This window comes from Aythya marila, assembly GCF_965140915.1.
Source record: "Aythya marila genome assembly, chromosome: 19".
In the NCBI taxonomy this organism is placed as follows: Eukaryota; Metazoa; Chordata; class Aves; order Anseriformes; family Anatidae; genus Aythya; species Aythya marila.
Window position 1 is genome coordinate 8350154 of NC_139060.1, and position 23020 is coordinate 8373173.

At 56.9% G+C, this 23020-nt stretch overlaps 1 protein-coding gene across 3 annotated transcripts; it reads left to right on the forward strand.

The window, feature by feature from the left end:
• The first annotated feature begins 351 nt into the window (after window positions 1-351).
• SH3GLB2 (SH3 domain containing GRB2 like, endophilin B2) lies at window positions 352-21940 on the forward strand. Of its 3 annotated transcripts, XM_082775848.1 has the most exons (11): window positions 352-542; window positions 7241-7382; window positions 7719-7847; window positions 9016-9149; window positions 9620-9712; window positions 13162-13224; window positions 16329-16352; window positions 18337-18426; window positions 18630-18730; window positions 19577-19841; window positions 20491-21940. In XM_082775848.1, exons 1-11 carry the CDS (start codon window positions 480-482, stop codon window positions 20596-20598), a joined length of 1212 nt encoding a protein of 403 aa, XP_082631974.1. In that variant the 5' UTR covers window positions 352-479; the 3' UTR covers window positions 20599-21940. The 3 variants fall into 3 exon arrangements, with proteins under 3 accessions (XP_082631974.1, XP_082631975.1, XP_082631976.1); XM_082775849.1 differs by lacking the exon at window positions 13162-13224; XM_082775850.1 differs by lacking the exons at window positions 13162-13224; window positions 16329-16352.
• The last annotated feature ends 1080 nt before the right edge of the window (window positions 21941-23020 follow it).

The window sequence follows — 23020 nt, forward strand, 5'->3', positions numbered from 1 at the left end:
CACCCCCCCTCTCAACCAATCAGAGCGCAGCCCGGCCCTCCGGCGCGCCAATCGCCACGCTTCCCTTCCAGCCCGGCCTCAGGCTGCGGTGGAGAGCGGAGGGCGGGGCGAAAGGCGGGGCGGCCGCCCATTGGCCGGCTCCTGACAGCTCCCCCCCTGCCACCCCCGCGTGCCTTAAAGGGGCCGCGCCCCCTCCCGAACCGCCCCCGCCCCCTGCGGCGCCGCCCGGTTCCCGAGGCCCGGTGCGCGCCCCGCGGCCTCGCACGGCTTCTCCCCACCGCCGTCCCCCCCCTCATTGCCTCTCACCCTCTCACCCACCCCTGGACCCCCCACCCTTTTGTGGGCCCCCTCCCCGCCCAGCCATTGCCCTTTTAAGAGGCCGCGGCGCGGCGCTATAAAGCCCGGCCGGCGGCGGCCGCGGGGACAGTGGGGGCGCGGCAGCGGCGGTGACAGGAGCGGCACCGGCCCCGTCCGCAGCCATGGACTTCAACGTGAAGAAGCTGGCGTCCGATGCGGGCGTCTTCTTCTCCCGAGCCATGCAGGTGGGGGCCGGGCCGCAGCGCGTCGCCATGGCAACGGGGGGGGCTGGGGGGGTGACAGGAGGGGCCCTGGGGCCTGGGGAGGGGTCCCAGGGGGGTCCCTGGGGCCTGAGGGGGGTCCCTGAGGGTCTCTGGGGCCTGGGGTGGGTTCCAGGGTCTGAGGGGGGGGGACCCCGGTGTCTAAAGGGGTCCCTCAGAGCTTCAGTTGGGCCTTGGGGGGGTCTCTGGGGCCTGATGGGGGCCCCCCAATGGCAGAGGGGGGCCTGATAAGAGGGTCCCCAGGGCCTCGGAGGTCCCCAAGGTCTGAGGGGGGACCCTGGGGCCTGAATGGGGGTCCCAGGTGCCAGCCCTGCCCCTGTCAGCCCTACAGCATCTTCCTCCCCTCCTGTCTCCCAGGCACGGAGCATCCCTCGCCATGCCCCGGGATCCTGGGGGGAGGATCCCTGTAAATACTGTGGGTTTAACACGGTTTTGTTGTCATTTGTTTTGGTATCCAGCTGGAGAAAAAGTTGTAAAAAGGCGTTTTGGGGGTGGCACTGAGCAGTGCAGGCTGGCCTGAGCTGCAGCGGGGACCTCTGGGTGCTGAGGGCTCGGAGCCAGGCTGGGGAACCCCCAGCAGGAACCCACCTGAACCCCGCTGCTGCTGCCACTTCCCTGGGGTGATGGGGAGGCTGCCCAGAGCTTCCTCAAGTTGGTGGTGCAAACGGCCCCAGAGATGCTTCTGACCCCTGCATTGAGGGGTTCCCCAGCCTGCTAGCACCTTGCTGGGGCTGCAGTGCTGTCCTGAAACCGTAAACTGAAGAAACTTGGCTACCCGTGAGGAACGAAGCGTGCAGCAGGTGCTGAGATGTGGCTGCCGGCTCCGTCCGCTCCCCAGGCGTAAGAGCTGGGAAGGAAAACTGCTCCTGGCCAGGCAGGGGAGGAGAGGGGAGGCAAATCGGAGGTGGTTGGGATCCGGCCTGAGAGCTCCAGTCCGGCTGGTGGCTTCAGGACCGGGCTCCTTTTCTACCCGAGGTGTGAGGGTTGACAAAAACAAAGCAGCGCTGCCTCGGTCCAACCCGTCTGTGCCACGGAGGAATCCTGGCTCGTTGAGGAATCGCTCTCCTGTAAACAGATCGCATCTCCTGTAATCGTGCCGGTGAGTCATGTGTGAGGAGCAGAGAAATATTAACTACAGGTGCAAAATCAGGAGCAGATGGAAGGCTTAAAGATGCTGTTCTCATGCAAATGACCTTGGTGGCAGAAGAAAGGCAGAAAGGCTGCACAGAAATCGCGTGTTTGGAAGGCTCATTGTACGGCTCTGATAAGTGTTTCTGAGCTTCAAGGCGTAGGAAGGAGACAGGCATGGGAACAGCGTCTGCACGCCGCTTCTAGAGCAAGGAGGCGTTTATAAATAGCGGCTTCTGCCTGCTACACCTACTCCGCATCATCTTGGACGCGACGATTTGTGTGACTAATTAAGGTAGTAATTACTCGAAACAAAATGGTCAAGGGAGGAGACACCTCGCCGAGGCAGAGCCCCACCTCCTGAGACATAATCCCTAGGAGAAGTGGGGCCGTTTGGGGCCATCCCACACAGCCCCCTCATCCAGCAGGGGCGAGCATCACCCCGTCACCACCTCCAGGAGCCAGAGGTGACAGCCGAGGCCTGCAGGGATCGGGTTTGTAGCGGTCTCCTTGCCCAGCAGATCTTCCAGGGGAGGGGAACGGCCTGGCTGGAACGAGCTGCGTTGTCTGTAGCGCCGAGGATGCTCTCCTCAGCTCCAGGCATTTCACAGAGCGATGCTTTACTGGAACTGCGGCGACCGGGAGATAAATGGACTGGCCGTTATGTGCGGTGCTGCTCAGACAGCATTAGCTGTTGCTGTCTGGTGGAGACGTCTGGCCAACACAAGGAGAGCTGGCTGGCACTGCGGGAAAAGGGCTGTGGCTGTAGCACTGCTCAGGTCGGGGGAAAGGAGGCAGAAGGTGCTCAGACACCCCCCTGGGGTCGCCTCCCAGAGGCAAGAGGTCCAAGAGCCGTCCTGGTTTGAGGCCTGTCGAGTACAGCCCGAGGTGAAGAGCAGGAAGGATTTTAGGCCTAGGTTTAACCTAACAAAACTCAAACCATCACCACCTTTACGTGACTTTTTGTAGCTCAGGCAGCAGTTCGTTGCTCTCCTACCCGAGCTAGGAGCTTGCAGGGCTTGCGTGCTCCTGGGCAGCCAAACCTGTACCCACCGCCAGCAGGAGAGGCACAGCCCTGCCCAAGAAGCTGTGCAGTACCTCCCCGAGGCTGTGTGTGCAGTAAGTACCTAACGGGGCTGTCCCCTGGCCTTTCTGGCATCTCTTACGCTCCCAAAAAACGCTCTTCAAAAAAGCAAAGCGGAAGGGAAAGCAGAAGAAGGTGGCGGTCAGATCTGCTGCCCTGGGAGCGGGGAGACGAGCTGGAAACAACCTGCAGGTAACGGCTGCGTGGCTGAAGAGCTTGTGGGGGATTCAGCAGCCCAGCCGAGGGTGTGCTGCACTCACACTGGCTCCGGGAGTCCCAGCCATCGAGCTGCCATCCTCAAGGGCTGCGGTCAGGTCCCTTACAGCTCTGGGTCCTGCAGACAGACTCCAACCACGTCGTTCTCCTCACTGAAGGAGAACACAACCTCTGGTCACCCGCTGCTTCCAGCTACCAGTAAGCGGGCTCGATCCCTCAATCCCAAACCCCTGCAGAGAAGGCAACGATGGCAGCTCCTGCCCTCCAGGAACCGGTGTCTCTTCCTCCAAAGAAACGCTCCGGGTGCCTCTGTTGCAGCCAGGCTCTCTCAGGGAGGTCTGGCAATCACTGTGGGTTTCTGTCTCCTGTCACTCCTGATGGAAACTTGCTCCGGGCAAAATTGCCCGAGCGCCAGTAGAGCTTTTGGGTGCGCAGCCCCCTGCTAATGCAGTTACCGCTGGCAGCTGGAGGTTGACTTGTTCTGGCCTGAAGCTCCCGAGGCAAGGCAGCCTTCCCCAGCTCTCTAAATCTGGTGATGAAAGAGACCTGTCCCCTCTGCTCGCTGCCCGTGCCGGGGTTAATGCCTTGCCTACCGGACACCTTCAAATTCAAGACCGCGGGAGGTGACTGAAAGGAAGGGTTTTGAAGTCAAGAGGTACAGGCGGGGTCCCGTTTCCGTTTGAAACACGTCTACGAATCCACAAGGGCAAGAATTTTTTATTTTTTTTTTTTACTTTCCTAAATGCTTTGCTCCTGAGTTAACAAAGCTGTCCTGCTAATGGCTTCCTTCTGTCCTCTAACACAGTTCTGCTTGGCTCGCAGCCTGGCTGCCCTGACTCCCGCTGACCAAACCCTTGAAGCACACCCTGTGTCTGCTCCAAGGCAGCTGAGATCCAGGTAGTTTTTAGATGCTGACTAAGTGGCGGTGGCTTCTTTCCTACTGCAGCCCTGTACAGGGGCTGAATCTGCCTCTGAGCACCAAAAGGCACCCAGCTGTGCCTTTACCAACTCGTGTGGGGAAAGAGCAGCTTTCCCCCAAGCTGTAACCGCTGGCAGCTGCCCTGACTGCAATCCGGCACGGCTGTGGCTTTTGCAATCCGTGCCTGTTGCCCGAGTGTTTCTCTCCTGCTCCGTCAGCCTGCCTGTCCCTGAGGACGCCTCCAGCATTCCCGCTGGCCAGCCAAGCCTCCCGGAGGAAACCCAACCTTTGGCTGAATTATTGATGCCCTGGAACGTGGCGTGACTCTCCTCTTCCTGGAGAGTGCGAGTGGCACTCGGCTAAAGGCTGCCCTGCATTATTAATCACTCCTTCAGCCTCCCTGCACAAAAAAAACAGGGCTGCTGCTCAACTGGGTCAGCTTTAGGGACCAGCAGCAGCCTCTCAGCACCCTGACCCAGCCTCCCGGAGCTGCTCCTGTGGAACCAGAGGAGTTTTGTGGCAGCAGGATCGAGGAGCTCGAGGTTCTCCCCTGGCACTGTGCTCGCACAGGCTCTGCCTGCCCTGACTCTCCTGGGTGGGTGTGCACCAAGCCATGCGACAGCCTGGTACGAGCAAACAAGGCTCCCACTTGTAGGGTTTGGGGTGTTTGGAGCTGTAAGAACCACCAGTGCTTGGGGTCTGGGAGCAGCAAGGCAAAATATTTTTAATCTGGCTCTCTACAGTCAGGAGGAGGGACTGCACGGCGAGCCTGGCTGTTCCCCTGCATCTCCCAGCCTCACAGGGGAGCCTTATTTCTGTCCAGTGGGAAGCAAAAATGCAATCAAATCTCTGAAAGTGTTATGAAAACAAATTCCTAGCAACAGAAATCCTCTAAGTGCGGAGAGACAGAATGGGGGGGGTTCTGCTCGAGCAGGCGGACTTCATCACAAGCTGCTCTTCTTCCACCCTGCTCTCCCCTGGGGACGTGGACTTTGGGCAACCAGCTCCGAGGATCAGCTGAGACCTGTTGCCACCTGAGATCTCAGACCTCCAGTGGCAGCAGCTCGTAGGATAAGGCAGTGTAACTTTCCTCTAATCCCCTCAGCTGGCTGCGTGTTCATGAGAAGCTTCATCTCACCCTGCTGGAAGCTGCTCCTGGGAGCCGTGGCTCTGCTCATCCCAGCACCCGTGGGCAGGTTCCCAGCGACACGGCGCGGATGAGCGAGGTCTCTGAGCCCCCTGAAAGTCATATTAAGGGACAGGGGAGCTGGGGCAGCATCTCCCCGTGCCAGCCTGCACAGATGAGGAGGTAGGAGCGAGCTGCAGGAGGAGGGCGTGCTGCCAATGCCCTGAGGCCGTGGCCGGCATCGAGCTGGGTGAGGGAGGCACGAGGGGAACAAAGTGGGAACGGAGCAGCAGCCTCCTGTGCCCTCGCACCCACTCCGTGACCTTCAGGCTCTGCCTCGCTGCTCCGAAACGAAGCCTGAAGAGGAGATTTTGTGACCTGCCCCGCTGGAGCTGCGGGCTGTGACTCACGTTCCTGCCCATCCTCCCCTCCTGGCAGTGAGCACGATGCGTCCTCAACCCCCTTGCAGGACAAACAGCTTTTGGTGACCGAGTCCTGGCCCAACGCTCTGCGAATAACCACGTTTCCAGGGCAGCAGGAGAAGGGCTGGCCTATGGAAAACAGCAGCGAAGTGCAGGTTTGTGAACAGCACAAAGCTCCCCAGAACCGAGGGATTCAAGAGCCTGCTGACAGCCCTGGGGAGGGCTTCGGCAGCGATCTGGCTCTGCAGCAACGCTGCGAGAAGCTGACTCGAATCGGCTGCTAGGAAATTGGGTTTAAGCTTGACAGCTCCAGGGCAGCTGCTGGTGCAGGATGTCAGAACTGCAGGAAGAGGAGCTGGACTTGAAAGGGAGCTGAGTTCTCAAGAAAAAAATAAAAATAAAAATAAATCTGCCTGGGAAAGGGGGGCGAGGGAGACTTCTACGCTCTCATCAGAGAGGCTCGGTGTATTTAGGAGAGCTCTAAAACAGCTGACTCGAGCCTCGGTGCCAAATACCTGGGAAGTCCCAGTTTGCTGCATGGCAGTGACTCAGCCCAGCCTGGCAGAGCCTGAAAACAGCCCCGGGCTTCCCACAGCCACAGAGGAAAAGATGCTTCAGCTGCTCCCTCGGGTCCGAGAGCTGCGCCTGTCCCCCAGAGACGATGGCAGGAACCAGGTACGGAGCAGCACGAAGCCCTCGCCTCCATCCCCTCCTAACTGCCTGCTTCTTACCCCACAGCTCACGGTGTAACCTTACCTGCAGGGCTCACGTCTCTCTGACATCCAGCAGCCTTTGCACGTGGCTGATAACGCGGCTCCTGAGCGCTGCTCCTGGCCTGCTCTGTCTCCCTTTGTCCCCAGCACTCTGCTGGGTGCACACACGGCTCGGGATAGGCTTTAATCTCCTGGCACCTGGCTGTGCCAGGTCCTGATAGCTGAACAGGAGCACCTGAAGGCAACAACAAGGACTAAAAGGACAAATGTGACCTCTGTAGGGTGCCGAGGGTTCTTTTAGTGTGATCCAACGAGATCCTGCCTCCATCAACAGCAGGAAACTGGGCTTAGAAAGAAGTCTGATACCATCGTATTTCTCTCAAGAGACCGTGTCAGAAGCTGTCCAGCCATCACATCTCCTAGAGGAAGACTTGAAGAACCACCACTTGCTGCAAGCATTTTCATCAAAAAGATGAGTTTGAGCCTTCGTAAACCCCAGGAGCTCAGCCAGCAGCTCGGACCCTGTCTCAGGGCAAGCACAAGCCCTGTGGTAGGGCAGGTGTCCTCTGTGTGCTTGTCTAAAGAGATAAGAAGTCGGATTTGGGCATTTCTGATCCCAGCGGGTCTGCAGGATGTAGAATTGCTTAGGAGGAGGTAAAAGGAGGCAGCCCAGTGCCTCATTTGGAGGCTCTCTGGTGCTCTCCAGCATGAAGCCACATGTGTATTTAAATAGATCCCTCACAACTACAGCATTTTTTTACCATGCTACTTGCCTTAATAAAAGTTACTTATTCTGGAACACCTCTCAAACCCGGCCTCTATTTTTAGCTCAATGTTTGTTCTACTCCTTGTTAAAAAAAATAAAAAAATAAAAAATGCCTTCTTCCCCTGAAAGATGCCTGGGAACAAAGAAAGACACTTTGAAGGCTTTTATCTTAATTTTAAGATAATTGCATAAGACAGAAGCAGCCTCTCTCGCTCTTAATGGCTCTGTAGCACATCATCATTTTGCTGTGGTAGAGCTGAACTTCTAACGACTGCCTCCTTTCTGCAGTTTACAGAAGAAAAGTTGGGCCAGGCTGAGAAGACCGAATTGGATGCCCACTTTGAAAACCTCCTGGCCAGGGCAGACTCGACGAAGAACTGGACAGAGAAGATCTTGCGCCAGACTGAGGTCCTGCTGCAGCCAAACCCCAGTAAGTCCAAACCTCACCGCTCGAAGGACAACCATTGCTCCTACCTCAGCATTAAGTCGTGCCCTCTGGCAGAAAGCCCTGCTCGTTGGGGCTGCAAGGAGTGCGTCTTTGTGCCTGTCCTTCATCCCCTCGTGGCTGAAAGGTGACCGCTGCTGCCCCACGCAGCTCCCGAGGACAGGGAAGGACGGGGAAGGTGGCTGGAGGGAGGGGACACATTCCCCCAGTGCTGCTGTTTGCTGCCCAGTGTATGTCTGAGGACTGCAGGCCATGCTGAAAAGTTCCCCGGGCCCCTCCTTCACCTTCCTCCTGTAACCACCGGTGGTATCTTGGTTCCAGGTGCCAGAGTAGAAGAATTCCTCTATGAGAAACTCGACCGCAAGGTGCCCTCCCGGGTCACCAACGGGGAGCTGCTGGCGCAGTACATGACAGAGGCAGCCAACGACTTCGGACCGGGGACACCTTACGGTAAGCCAGCCTGGCTGAGCCCCAAAAATCATCCCCCCAAGAGGATGATTCCCCACTGCCCTTCTGGTTAAGACGTCCACGGCAGAGAAGGGCCTAGCACAGGAACAAACAGACCACCTGGAGGAGGAAGGCAGATTTACTCTGCAGCAAAGCATCCTCCAGCCTTGTGGGGGACAAGGGACAGGGGGCTCCCCAGCCCTAATGCAGTCCTCAGGGCTGGCAGAGCAAGAGAGGAAGCAAAGACCCAAGGTAGCCAAAGATCCAGGGGAGCCAGTGGAACTGGTTACAGGATGCAGAAACCATTGTGTTATTGCCATGGTTTTCTAAATTACCCCGAACAATGACTTGCACTGAATGGTTTTAGCTTTGTCAAGTTTGAGAATTACTTTTTTTTTTTAATCTGAAGTGGTATCTAGTTGTAGTTTCTCTAGGCTGTGAACAGGAGAACTGGCCTTTAAGTGTGGCTTGCAATTAGAAGGGAAAATCATTTCTCCAGCAAGAGAACAAGAAAACAGCTTTGGGAAGGTTGGTGCTTGGTTACAAGCTTCAGAAGGCCCCTTCCTTATCACCCAATGCATCTTGCTGCTCATAAATCCTAGCAGTTCCCTCTTCCTAGGGGAATTTAGGGCTCCTTTAAGCAGCAGACCCGCACAGAAGCACTGCTTGAACTTCCAACTGTCCTTGCTTCTGCCATAAGCTTTGTTGCTGCTCACCAAATCAATCGTTCAATAGCGAATCCTGTTGCAGGCAGAACAGCTCTAACTGCATCTATAGGCAGCGCTGCCCCAGCTGAAGCCTAATCGACTCATTTTTTTCTGCTCTGGTGCCTTTCAATTTGCTGCTCTGTTCCTGTGCCTCTGGTTTATGAGACAAAGACCATACTGCCCAAGCAGGTGCAGCAGCAAAAGAACATCAGTGGAATAAGTGCCTCAGCAGGCAGATAAGATCAAAGCTGCACTGGGAGTGGTTGAGAAGAGGCCAGAAGCTGAAGGCAGGCTGGTGGTAGGACTGAAGCTGCTGTGGTACGGGCACGGTCACCTTGTCCAGGCATGGTACACCGTGCCTCCTGCTCCCCAAAACTGGAGCCTGGTAGCACTGGGGGAGTTGGCTTAAGCCAACACAGCGTTAATCGGTTTCTCCTGGAGTTGAAGGCTCCCATCATTTGCAGGGAAGACCTTGATAAAAGTTGGAGAGACTCAGAGGCGCTTAGGTGCAGCGGAACGGGACTTCATCCACTCTGCCTCCATCAACTTCCTGACCCCACTGCGCAACTTCCTGGAAGGGGACTGGAGAACCATTTCTGTGAGTATGGTGGCAGGGAGGGGCAGCTCATCACCTCACGAGGGAGGAGGAGGGCAGGGGGAAGTGGAGACAGTGCTGGGAGAATGCGTCCTCCTTCCCTGGGAGAAGGGATGAGCCCACCTCTCTCCCCTTGGGGAGCGCAAGGAAAGGGAAATGCCGGTCCTAGATCTGCTCAGGGCTCCCTCTGGGTTGCTGTCTGGTGTGGGTGAGGACAGCACCTCCTTTCCTGACCCCTGCAGCTGAGTGGGCACTGCGAGCCCTCAGGCTCCCCTGTGTCCAGAAAGTTACCCTGTATCCCTCGCAGCCATGCCCCAAACTCCTGTTAGCAGGATGAACACAGCAACTGCTCCTTTCTCACAAGCACTTTTTGCTTAGGAGATAGATTTGATTCCCAAATGATCCCTCGGCCCCTTTCCCTCCCCAACAGTTCCTAAGCAGCCTGCTCTTACCCCATTTTCTGTCTCTTCCAGAAAGAACGGAGGATCCTGCAGAACTGCCGCCTGGATCTGGACGCCTGCAAAGCCAGGCTGAAGAAAGCCAAAGCTGCCGAGGCAAAAGCAGCGGTAACTCTTTCCTTCATTCTTTTCTGTCCTTCTGACCCCAGGGTTTGGCTCACACGAGCAATGCCGCGAGCTCTCTGGATAAAAATCAGGCTGCCCTACGACCTCCTGGCTCTGGCAGGCATGGGTGGGAGGATTCCTAATCTGGTGTGCAAGGGAACTGGGAGCAGGAGCCCTGTGCCTGTTCCTCAGATGCCCTCCCATGGGAGAGTTGTTGAAACAAACAGTTCTGAGCTGCCAGAGGCTGGAAACTCACACTTACCACGCTCCTGCCACCTGACTGACAGCGGTTCCTGGCTGTTCAGTTACTAGCTGGGTGATTTGTGCCGGTAACGACGAGGCTGTATCTTCTGAGGACTTGCTAAATCTCCCTGGGGATCTGGAAGCAAGCCAAGAGAGAGCTGAGCTGGAAGGCGCACAAGAGGAAAGCGCGCTGGGGCGCTGCAGGACTCCTGGGATTTCAGCCTAGTTGTCGTTTGGCCAACCAGGTCCTTCCCAGGTGGAAATGCTGGGGGAGCTCGTAAGGGGTGGCGAGGGTCGGGCTGGCCACCAAGAGGCCCCTCCTGCAGCCTCCCCGTGCACGCAGTTGGCAGTGCTGTCGGGTTACCTGCTGCCTCGCCCTCTGCCTTTGGAGGATTCGTGGCTGGCAAACCAGCAAAGCTCCCAGGTCAGCGCAGAAGGGACAGGCAAGTCAAGCAGCGTCCCTGTCCCCAGGCCTGAGCAACGGGGCTGTGGGACAAGCTCTGCAAAGTGCTCTCTAAGCTGAGACCTGCCACCTCAGGAACGTTCCCCGGGCCAGGTCGGGTCAGACCCACCAAAGGTACCTTCAGGGGACCTGAAGGGGACAGTGTCCCTGCTCCCAGTGGAAGCAGCGACCCTTATTTTATCTTAGGCTTAAGCCAGAGCAGGAATTCAGGCAGCTTGTGTGCTTCCTCCCTTTCTACCCTCTTCCTCCTCAACTTGCTTCCAACATGAAGCAATCCCAAGGGCTCTCAGCTGCAAACAGACCCTTGGGTGAGGGCCTTCAAAGTAGCTAGAAAAGCAAAACCTGGTCTCCCACTGCAACTGCAGCGCTGGAGTGCTCCAGGTGGGACGCAGAGCCAGCCTCAAGGCTTCCAAAAGCCTTTGAAACAGCTCTTTGATACAGATCACCACGAGAGAAAAGCAACCTCAGCTGCTTTTGTTGAGCACCCAGCTCTTACCCAGACCCAGCTCTTACCCAGCTTAGCTTGAAGGTGAGGTCTGTGGCCTCAGGGTGCCTCACTGACTACCAGGGGACGAGGCACGAGGCTGCTGCCTCGGCACCAGACGTGGTAGCTCATGGTTAGCCCACAGTGCTCCTGCAGTGTGCCTGGAGTCCTGCGTCACACCTCTCCCAGCTCACCTCTCTCTTGCTGCTCCTCTCCTTTGGGTGCAAACCTGTGTTCCTACAGCTTCTGTCTCCGAGTGTGCTGCTGCCCAGCCCCCTGAGCTGCCGTCCGATTGTCTGGGCTTGTGCATTTCCCTCTGATTTTGTGCTTTGTCCTTCCTGTTGATGCTGTTTTGTTCACTAACCTTTTTTGTTTTGTTTCTTTGTGATTTGCTCAGTGTGAGGGAGATGTGAGTATTGACTGTGCTAACGGTGCTGTGATTTTCTTTACCACCTCTCATTGTCTCTTCCCCATTTGAAATGAAAATTCCTATCTTATCTCCCTCCTCCATCAGGACCGGCCCTGCAGCATGTCCTGCTCAGGGCCCTGGCTGCCAGGGGAAGCTGCCCTAGAAAGATGGGAGCATTTATCAGCTGCCCACAGCCCCTCTGGAGCATGCACCCAGCTCCATCACCGCTGCTTGCGAGCAGTGCTCGAGGGGCTCACCTAAAAACCCCCTCAGGCTCCTCTGGCCCCAGGCAGGAGGAGGTTGGGCTGGGCGGTGAGTCCCTCCCTGGAGGGGAGGCAGCCTGGAGACAATGACAGGCAGGTGGACCTGGTTGTGGTGCTGTGCTGCCCTTCAGGCTCAGGGCTCTGCCCATTTTCACCATTGCAAGAGTGGAAGAGGGAGGAGGGGAGGGAAGGGAGGGGTTCTTCGTGCCCACTGCTTGCAAATACGACTTGCCCATGCACAGGAGCGCGAGAGCAGCTTGCCTCCTCCATCCCATGTGCTTTGACTAGTTTTGGGACTCACTGGAGAGCAGGGAACGGGAGGAGAGGTTTCTTAAGTTGCTCGTGTTTTAAAACTAACAAATATCACCGTGGAACTCCTCTCCCCACAGGGAGGAGCCCAGCCTAGCCACCCCACTAGCCTCAAATTTCCCTGGTGCATTCCTCTCCCTGCACTCAGGTGTGACTCGTAGCAGGAATCCCTCCTCCTCGTTCTGTCCTCCTGCTGTCCCCAAAACTCCCGCAGGGTTTAACCATCTCTTCTGGCTGGGACCACAACGCCTGCACTTCACCCACCCACGGCTCATTCCAGCGGGCTGCTCGGGGCTGCTGCAGCTCCCAGCAAACCGGGGCAGCTCCTATAAGTAGATCTGGGTGAGCTGCAAGGAGATTAACCCAGGAGAGGAAACGTGGGGCCCGAGAGGCTTAGAGACCTGTCGGGGTTACAGCGGGGTTGTGCGCCAGCCTCGTGCCCCAACCCACTGCAAAATAAAGGAAGGAGCAAGCGTGCTGTGCCCTGCTGTGAGCTCGCAGGTTGGCTGAGCTCTTTGGGGGATGCTACAGCCAGGGGCTGGTCTAGGAAGAGCTGAGAAGTGTTACAGCACAGGGCAGGGGCTTAGCTGTCAAGAAGCTGACTTTTGGGGGGGTTTTCTGGCCTCTAGGCTGAAAGCTTGCACCCTGCCTTTGGTGGCAGCCAGGCCTCGGGTTAGATCTGCTTTGATGGAGCCGTGCCCTGAGCTGAAAAGAGCAGCTCTGAGCCTGGCAGGGAGAAACGTACTGAGAGGCTCGGTGAGAGCGACAACAAGTAGATGGCTCTGTAACAGGCACCGTGCAAAGCGTGCTCCGAAAGTCAGCACACCCAGTTCGAGGACAAGGCCCCATGCGGGGACGTTTTAGGGCTGTAGGTGGGAAGCCAGGGAAAAGAAAGCCCTGCCTGCTGGACTGGGCCAACGTGAGAAGAGCAACCTGCTGGCTGCCAGGCAATGGGGAACATTTGGGATTGTGCTGCCTCATCGCTGCTCCGACTGGCTGCTGTAGGAGCAGACAGCTGTAAGTACAGGCAGAGTTTCTACGAGTAGAAACTCCTGCTGGTAGGTCCCAGGTGTGCCCGCATGAGCCAGTCCCCTCCTCTCACTCTGTTTCCCACCTGGGGAGAGTTTCCAAGCACCTCCTGCCACCCTGGGAATCTGAGCTAAGTTCCCAGAACCAAGAGGGGAAAAAAAAAAACACCAGCCCCTTCTTCCTCCTGTTGCCCCAGTGACTCCTGACAACTCCTCTGCGTGACTTGTACATGAAACTCTGTTCCCCTACTAGGCTGTGCCTGACTTTCAGGAGACTAGACCTCGTAATTACATTCTCTCCGCCAGCGCATCAGCGGTAAGATTGCTTCCTCCTAGATGTTGCCTCTCCAACCTCTTCCTGCCCCTCTCTGCACCTGACAAACTTAGCCCCGGCGCTCTGCTGTTTTCAACATTTTAATGTGACATGGGATGCCTGGAGTTTCTCTGCCTCGATGTGAAGTCACCTTTCGAGGGTGCACTGGCAGGGTCTGGCAGTTCTGCTGCTTGGGTCGCTTCACTTTCTCTCCCAGTCTGTTCCCACATTTTTAGTGGCAATCTTCTGACAGCATTTCTATTGCTAGAGGAGCAATTGAAAGGACAAAAAAACCTCACAGGTTGGTCTTTCTGGACGGTCCCAACCCTATACTGGCAATATCACGTGTTACTGCCTGCTCAGTGCTGTGGTTTCAGTGCTCAGAGGCTTCCTAGCCAGTCAAGAAAAGCAAAGGAGGAGGCGTCTGTGCCACCCTGACTACAGGCTTGTCTGTTCTGCAAACAGAGGTCCTTTATTTTGGCTTCCACTTGGGGCCTGCCCTCCTGCTGGCAGCTCCTGGTGGCTGTCACCCAGGCACGTGCTGGGGGTGGGTGAATAGCCCGTCGCATCTCCGCTGCGTGGTTGTGCTCCGACAATCGACTTGCTGTGCTGTGCTCGTGGCTCCCCATTGCACAAGGTCGCATTTCTCGTTAAAATGTTGAAAACTCACCATCTCGCTTCCTCGGCGGCGTTCAGAACAACACTGATGCCTGTTCGCAGGGCGATCTGGTACTGGGAGGGTGGGCCTACGAGCAAACTGAAACACGTCCCAGCAGCAGGTTGGATGTGGTTAATGGGCAACGCGTCCCGTTTGGAGAAAGGCTCCTCTGGGCTGCTAGCATCAGTGTTAGTTCCCAGGGGTACCTGTCCTGACCTTCTTGAGAGTGATGCTGGGATCAGAAATAGCTCTGCACAGAGCAGAGATCTGCCCCACCAGGCGGCTGGCTGGGCCAGGAGACTCCTCGGGAGGAAGCTGGTGCTGAAATGCTGCAGCAAGCGCTGCCCCCAACTCTCCTAGCACGCGAGGAGCAGCCAGGGGCTTCTCTGCTGGAAAGGTTTGTTCCAAGGACAGCGCAGGAATTTAGTAACGGGCTAAAACCTGAGCCCTGGGAGAATCAGAGGAGAGAAACTGCGCTCTCCTGGCCTCCCAATAACTCTGACTGGACCAGAGTATCCTGACTGCCCCCTGAAGGTCTCCAAGGCAGACCTGAAGGCATTTTCGTGTCGTGTTCTGGCACCTTGAAGAGTGCCCAGATGCTCAGCTGAACACGTCTAGTCCTCACCTAGCTGCAAGCTGGCCAAGTGCAGTAACACGACTGGGGAAGCAGATTTGAGCTCTCGCTAGCCCGCAGGTACCCACCACGGCACATCCGTGCCTGCTTCACTGCTCCCTCTTCAGAGCTCTGCTGGGGAGGCTCTGACAGCCAGGATGACACCACGGGACACAGAGCCAGGCTGCAGGAGACACCAGCTCAGGGTAAGCAGCCAGCCCTGACCTTGATCCCCTTTACCAGCTGCACAGGAGCACCTGTGGCAAGCACTGCCCCTGCCAGCAGTGCCCTTGGGGCTCCCAAAACACCTCTGAGAGGTCGCAGCTGGTGTCTCTGCCCTGCAGCAGCCCTCTAATCCCAGCATTCATCCCAAGGGGTCAGGCGCCGCAGTGAGCTGGGAGCATCTCGTGCTGTTGCTGTGCTTCTCCTCCAGGCCAGAGGCTTTCGTGCCACTTCGCTGCCAGCACGCAGGCTGCAGAGCAGCTGCTGCTCACCTCGCTTTGCAGCTGGTCTCTTCTGGGGCAGGGCTTGCTTGTGGCCGGGTAACAGCTTGCTCTGGCAGGGGAGCAAACAGGTCAGCTCTTTCCTGGGCCATAGATCCTCAGCAGGGCCTGGGGAACTCTGATCGTGGTTTTAAACTCACGTTGTTGTTTCGGAGAGGTGGGTAGCACGGTGCTGCTTCTATTTTTCCCCTTCTGTAACGGGGCTGGAATTAGAAACAGCCGGAGCCAAGCCCCTGGGCTCAGCCCGCTTTTGTATGAGCTGGAAGCTGAGGAGCTCTTTCTCCTCTCTCCCACACTGACCTTTTGTTTGTGTGTAAGGCATCCATGGGCTGTGTCGGCCTCAATTTCCCTTTCCCTCAACGCCTGCCACTTGCCATGCTCTGTCTTCCCAGGAACAACCCCGAGAAAAACATACTGAGTACCTGACAGAGGGTTCCTCAGGCTCCAGCTGTGCTTTCTTTTGCCCCCTTCGTGGTCTGAAGTGTTTCTGACTATAGCTGCGTGGTGCCTTCGCCCAAGGCCAGATCTGGGCAAAGCTGGACCCCCGAGCACCCCAGGGTCACAGCTGGGGAAGGGGACTGGCTGCCCAAACCCTGCCCGAACGGGGAAAATCGGGAAGAGGAGCTGGCTGGGTACTCACCAGGCAGGAGCCGAGCCTCAGACCAGGCAGCAGAAGCTAGAAAGGGACCCAAAACACCACGACACCCAGCACCTGGCCCAGAAAACGGCTCCCAGGTGCTTTGGGGGCAGGTTGAGCCGTGCTGCCTGGCCGCCGAGGACCTCTGGGCAGCCTCAATGTGTTTTTCTACCTCTCCTCTCCCTTCCTCAGTGCTGTGCGTGACCCCAACACTCATTTCGTGTCCTGGAGCCAGATCCCAGCAAGCAGCTGGCGGGGCTGTGCTGCCCCAAAATGTGCCCTGGGGGGGTGCTGAGGGGAAAGGGGAGGTCTGGGGGGGAGCAGGAGGAGGGTGGGGAGGAGAAGGAGCCGCTTTTTGCCCGGCTCAAAGGCAGCACCCAGCCATGGCTGGCTGCAGGCTGCCTGGATTACGGTCCCATTACCCTGAGCTCTTTGAACCGGTGGGTGAGGAACTCTGCTTTAGGCTCCCAGGACTTTATTTGTGAGCTGAGCAGCCTTGCTCCCCCGCTGTGAAACAGCTCAGAGGTGCAGGACCGAGGCCGAGGGGCAGCAGCCCGGCCTCTGCTGCTGGGTGAAGGGCGAGCTCGTCCCCGGAGCCGGCCCGCGGCGCGTCCTCGCCGCTCGGTGTTAACGCCCGGTGCTTCTCGACGTCTCCAACACTGATCTCCTTTTCCTGTTGCTCTGTGGCCCTCACAGCTTTGGAGCGACGAGGTGGAAAAAGTAAGTACCCGGCCGCGACCGTGCTCGGAGCTCTGCGGGTGGCGGGGAGCTGCCGGCTCCGTCCCTTCCCCGGTGCGCCCACACGAGGGAAAGGGGCACGAGCGCTGCCAGCCCTGGCCCCCTGCTGTAGCTGTGTGGTTTGATGTGATGCTGACAGCAATTTGGGAAGGGGAACCCCAGCCCCGTGGGCCAGTTGGCCACACCGAGCATCCCAGGCAAACTGGGAGTGTGGGACGGGATGGGGGCAGCACTGGGAGCCCGGCCCTGGTGTCGGGGAGCAGAGGTGATGTGCTGCGATGTGGTTCAGCTCTGCTCCACCTCTGCATGTGCCTCGTGGTGGCTTCTGGCAGCCCCTTAGTGCTCGATCTGGGGTCTGAGCAGAGCTGGAGCAAGGACTGAGGACTCACGAACAGCCCCCGCTGATGGGAGGCTTGGAGCCTGTCGTGGAGCCCACTCTTAACCCTCCTGAGTGGGTCAAGCCCCAGGTCCTGCTCCTTTCCTGGGCTCCCCGAGGGGTGCTGACTCCTCCAGAAAGTGGGTGAGCGCTGCGGGGGGGGCTCTCAGAGGCACCTTCTGGGATCCCAGTGCCTTTCTTAGCCCAAATCCCCCCAGCCTGAGCTGCGAGGTGGGAGTTTGGCACGCTGCTGCATGCTGTGCATGATGGCACCCCACTGCTGCCCCGCTCCTGCAGCCTGCCTGCTTTTACCTATCCAGCCCCTCGAATGAACTGACTGTGGGCAGCTGGAGGCGTGTAAGGCTCTGAGCCTCCAGTCCTGGTTGGGGAGACCCCGGTGTTGCTGCTTCTGGCCACAAGTTTCAGGCAGCTCTGCTGCTGCTGAGGGCTCTGCTCTGCTCAGCGGAGCAAAACCCTTGGTGTTTCGTAGGGCACTGCACTGCCAGTTCCTGCTATCTCCCCCTCTTCTCCTTTAAATAATCCCTTTTATTCAGGGGATGCAAAGAAACAGATCAGTTGGAGCTTAAAATAGACAAATCTGATTAAAAGCCAGTGGAAGCATCCCCTTGGTGTGGCCGGTGTGTGCCCCAGTGCTGGTACACGCTCCCCCTGCCCAGGAGCCCCCAGGGACGCTGCTCAGACACAGCAGCAACCTCACCCTGTGGCATCAGCCCCCTGGGGACAATTTTAGCCCTGTCCCTCCTGTGCCAGCCTGCTGGCACCAGCACATCAGGCAGCTCGGGTGCTGGGGGAGCTCGGTGAGCTGCAGGTTTTCCAACCCCACTGATCCTGTGACGCAGCCGGGCTGTCTGGTACTGCAGCATTGCCACTGGAAAGCTGCTGGTTGCTGCTGGGGGAGGAGATACCTGCCTGGGGAAAAGGTTTTCGGGTGTCAGTCTGCCTGGAGGGGGGCTGGAGAGCAGCCTCTCTTCTTGGGACAAACTGCAGGAGGCTGCCACGTCCCCAGAGCCTGCGTGGAAAGGAGAGGAGCTCTTGTTCCCAGAGCTCCACCACCGCATTTCGGAGCAGTCTGGGACACGCTGGCAGTGGGAATGGTCCTGCTGCTGGTGTCACTTCAGCAGGGTACAGCCACGGTGTGCAGCTCCGGCTGCCCGGTTCCTGGAGCCCTCCCCCAGGCAGTAGGGCGAGGGGGTAGCACGGGTCTGGCTTGCTGCCCCTCTCAGGACTAACAAAACCTCTCCAGCTTCATGTTCAGGTCTTGCAGGAGCAGGAGCATGCTGGCTTGAAGCATCAGTCTCGGGCTGCCCTTCCCTGAGCTGCAGCGAGCACTGTAGGATTTAATCTGGTTTAAATACAACCAGAGCCCTCTGGGAGCCCAGCCCAGGGGGTCCCGTGCCTGCTGCTCGGTGTCAGAGGTGCATGGGGATCCCACCCAGCACCCTCGGCTCGGTGCCAGAATTGAGGGGGGTGGAAGAAGAGGAGGAGGAGGAGGAGGGTGTTCCTCTGCCTGGAAAAGGCAGAGAGGGGCCCGTGCCCTGGCTGCCTTCCACACCCGGTCCCGTTTTGCAGGCAGAACACGAGCTGAGGCTCACTCAGACCGAGTTCGACCGCCAGGCAGAGGTGACCCGGCTCCTGCTGGAGGGGATCAGCAGCACCCACGTGAGTCTGCCCGGGGCCCTGGGGAGGGGGCTGAGGGGCACCTTGGGCCCCTGCGGCCATCCCAAACCCGGCGAATGAGCCCACCCCACTCAGCCAAATCTTAAATCCTGGGCTGTGCTCCTCTGCTCCCCTTGGGGCAGGAGCTGCAGGACCAGGGTTCTGCGCTCCGGCCCCCAAACTCACTCTCGCTCCCTCCCACCCAGGTGAATCACCTCCGCTGCCTCCATGAGTTCGTGGAGTCCCAGACCAACTACTACGCCCAGTGCTACCAGTACATGCTGGACCTGCAGAAGCAGCTGGGCAGGTGAGACCGGAGGCTGCTTCCACCTCCCCAGGGGTCACGGGCTTCCTAGTTCAGGCCTCCCTCCTCTTGGAGAGAAGCTTCCACAAACTGGGTTAAGCCACACTGGAGACAAATTCCTGATACCAAGCGAGGGGCTTGAGGGTCTGAGCCAGCAGTAACCGAGCCAGAGCTGCCGGCTGCACGTCCTGGCTGCGGGTAGGGCTGCCCTGCTGCAATGGCATGGTGGGGCTGACCCCAGAGGGGCCTCTGCGTGCTAACTCTGCTCCTGTTTCGTTCTTTTCCATGCTTGCAGCTCCAAAGGAGAAATGTAAGTATAACGTCCAGCTCTAAGAGCTCTACACCTCAGCCAGACTGCATGCAGGCTTGCTACGATGCCCAGAGCTACACTCCCCTAGCACAGGGGCAGACAACCACAGATAAATACGACCTAGCTGCATTGCTGGCTCTATCTGGAGAGCCCAGAAAGCCGGGGAGCCTCCAGTTGTGGTATCTAGCTTAACAGCAACAACGAGCATCCCAGTCCTGAAGAACAAGCAGGCCAAACACCACGTGAGAGCAGGGCGAGGGTACGGCAGTGCAGAGCCTGAAGTGACACCTGCCCAGCCCCCTGGTCTCATCCTCTCTGCACGTTAGGTAGCAGTCCTGTACCAGGGCGCTGGAAGAAAAGTAAGCAGAGAAATACCTGCTGGGCAGGCTCAGCACCTGAGCACTGGGCACGTTTCCCTGCTTGAAGGGCAGTGTGGATATGTTATGGTGCTGGGACACTGCAGCGTAGATGCTGAAGGGAAGAGCTGTCTGGGTTCCTCACGCTGGACACTAACTGAGCTCTTTTTCCTCCTGTGTAAGATTTTCAGGCACCTTTGTAGGGAACGCAGAATCCTCATCTCCTCCCCCAGCTGCTACCTCTCCGCCAGCTGTCGGTGCTGCCACTCTCCCTGCCGTGCCCACCATCCCGGTTGTGCCCACCATTGTCGGGGTGCCCAACACCGTGGCAGAGAGCGTACTGAACCCCAACGAAGTCAAGCCTCCTGCCAGCGGCACGCGGAAGGCCAGAGTCCTGTATGATTACGAAGCAGCTGACAGCAGTGAGCTGGCACTCCTTGCAGACGAGGTTGGTGGCTTTTCTTTGCATCGAATGTTGCTGGGAAGTGCCCAGCAGCAGCCTGCTGCCCAGGCAGCGACCTCTTGGTTACTCTGCCTGACCCTAAAAGCCCCGTTTTATGGAACTGATAACAGAATCTTTTCCTTACCCGTAGTATCCTTTGCAGTGAGTTTGCACTCGGGGCCGTTTGGTGTTTTAAGACTTGTACAGCCTGCTGTACCCAGCTAACAAAACACCCCGTTTGGTATCTTCACTGAGACCCTCACACCCAGCTAGTTTATGGGATAAGCTACTGCCTGGAGACCTGGTCTAGTCCTGCTGAGAACAAAGGAAATTCAGCAAGCTGCAAATTGTTTTAGTGACCAGGCTGAATTTTTGTATCCAGAAAGGATGGTGACATAGCAATATCAAGCCACCCGGTATGCAAAAACACTTTTAAGTCAATTTGGAGAATGAAAAGGCAGCAGGGACATCAGTGGGCAATAGATCTTGTGTCAGAGCTGCAAATAGTTCCAGGAAGGCTCCAGGAGAAAAGTGCAGATGCCTGCTAAATAAACTTTAGGAATTAACTTGCTGTTCTTTTGGGTACACATCTGACTGCGCTTCTTGGCTCTGCGTGCAGAAGCAGGTCCTGTTTCATGCTGTCTTCTCTCCCCAGATGATCACTGTGTACAGCCTGCCAGGCATGGACCCAGACTGGCTCATAGGGGAAAGAGGGAACCAGAAGGGGAAAGTTCCTGTCACTTACTTGGAACTGTTAAGTTAAACGTCTCCGGGACGCAGAATGTACACGCGGAATGCACCCCTCATCTCCTGGCACTTCTAATGCGGATTTCTTCATCAGAGCCCATTGCTCTCGTCAGGGCTGACACTCCATTGCTAACGTGGGAATTGTGGGAAAGAAGTGGTAAAACTATGACAGGTTTTGGGAAAGGGCTAACGGCACCCGCGACTGAATTCATTAACGACCAGTGCAGCCTGCTTTGAGGTTAGTCTTGTTGGCGCAAGATTCCTTGATTACTTTTTCTACCCTGCCCTAGTCTTGTTTATCACAGTGGCTTTCCCAGGGCCAGCAAACTGTCTCCTTCAGCAGCTGCTCATGGAGTTTTAAGTTAATTTCCCTTGTGTTTGGTGTGGGTTAGTGCCTGTCTGCCCCTCCCATCCTCTCTGTTCTTCAGCAGTAGAATTGCCTGAGTCAAACCATCAAGCACTCCGCTGGGGAAGCGTCCCGCACGATCCCTCTGAGATAGTCTGGCTCTTAAGGCAAAAAGCTGAATTTAAGAATTAAGAGCTGGTTAAACCCAGCTGGGATGCCAGTAACGCGAGGCTTTCTAAGAGCCATGCTTACTGCAGCACTGCCTGACGGCTTCCATCTAGAACTGTCCTGGGAAGCTGGAAGGAAATCCCTCAGTCGAGACCAACCTAATAACACAGAGCCTGTATGTCAAAAAATGAAACCTCAGTACAAGGGACCATGCATCTTGCTTGCATTTCCTCCGAGAAACTGCTCTTGGACTGCAAAGAGTTTACAAGCCTTTTTACAAGCTTTGCTCCCTGTGTTAATTGTCCAGGCTTTTCTTTCAGTGCATCTGTTCCAGGCATGTTTTAGCCTGACCTTATTTTCACCCGAGATCACTGATTTAACTAATACCTTCCCCTCCCGTCTCCGCAGTGAACAGACTTGGTGCATCCCAGTACAGGAAGGAGTAGCCCCACTCGCTGTTATCTCCAATGAGCCACTCCTGGCCACATCCACATCTAAACGATTCAGGCTGCCCTCGGTGTGTGTGGTGGGGTAGCTCGAAGGGAGCGGTCAGGCATGTATGCATTTTAATCCTCTAATGCTCTTTTTAGCTAGAGCTCCACTAAGGGACTGCTGTCGCTGTGTGAGTAGTTTCCCACTCAAGCTGGCTCGAAGAGAAATTCACCGGCACCAGGTTCTCTGTTCACTCCCTCCCCTTCGGTATGTCAGAACTACCCTTGCTTGTTTATTGATCTTTTGCACTTTTCCCCACTGGTATTGTGACCACTCTAATGTAACAGGGCACTGAGCGCCTGTGTATGTAGGGCTCATGGTTTTCTGCACTTATTTGCCAATAAACAAACTGCCTGACCTCCTGCCTCCGTGTCTGGTGTGGGGTCAGGGCTGCTCCAGCCGTGTGACTGCAGCTCGTAGGGACAAGCAGCGCTGTGCCAGGGGCAGGGGGATGCAGGGCGGGTGGGAGCTGTGCCACGCTGTGATCCCGGCCCTGGAAGCTGGGTGTAAAAGCAAAGCCAAGCTCCTGATCCTTCCTGAAACTCTCAACGTGCCTTAAGCTCGTTAATGTCTTTCACTCCCTTGCCAGATGACACATCCGAGTTGTACTACAGATTCGTGAGTTTTAAGAAACAACAGCTCCTCCTTAACCTGAAGCAAAAACAGAGCAGCAGCACCACTTTAGCTGCTGAGAGACTGCAAACGCTTTTCTAACTCTACCAGCCCGTTTTGTTGTTATGGAAACCAGATCGGCTGCTAATTTAAAATCCTAAAGCCTTGTCCCTAGCACCCAGCTTGGAAAGGAGGCATGGAAGGAACTCCTGGGAAAAGAAGCTGTTAAAATGCTCTGCAATGTAGCGATAGCTCTGGTTTTTACAACTAACAATCTCAAATGGAGTTCATAGAGAATCAACCTCTGCTGCCATTTCAGGGAGCTTTACAATAGCAATTACAGCTTCTGTAGATCTGCACCTGCCCCTTCCCCTCCTACTGTGTGTACCTCTCCCCCAGTACGGTGGCATCCCTGTTACCCCTCTCCCTGACACATTACAGAAATAACAGCTTTAGCACAACCAGCAGCGGCGCTTAATGATGCAGAAAATGTTGTCTCTTCCCCCGGAACAGCCAGGAAGCCTGCCCAGCACCAGCACTCCTTTCCTTCAGCAGCAGAGAAAGCAAAGGAAATCCAGTGCTGCTCCTAACGGGTTTGGCTCTCTGATAAAGACTACGCTCCTGTGCTGCTTACAGGCAGGTGCACGCTCTGCTTAATGCCGTTCCCTGCCCTGTTGTGCACGATCAGAGCACTGCCACAGCACGCCCCTCCCTGTCAAAGCAGCTCACCTGAGTTTTGGGGAGGTAATCAAGCCCCTCTCCCTTCTAAGACCACTTTACTCCAGCCAGTTAGTTCAAATCTCTCCAAAGCCTCCAGGGC

Bases quoted from the DNA above. Each gene is read 5' to 3' on its own strand.
- SH3GLB2 (XM_082775848.1), top strand. From the start codon at position 480: ATGGACTTCAACGTGAAGAAGCTGGCGTCCGATGCGGGCGTCTTCTTC. The intron at 543-7,240 runs GTGGGGGCCGGG...TCCTTTCTGCAG, and splicing joins TCTTCTCCCGAGCCATGCAG to TTTACAGAAGAAAAGTTGGG. The intron at 19,842-20,490 runs GTTGGTGGCTTT...TTCTCTCCCCAG, and splicing joins TGGCACTCCTTGCAGACGAG to ATGATCACTGTGTACAGCCT.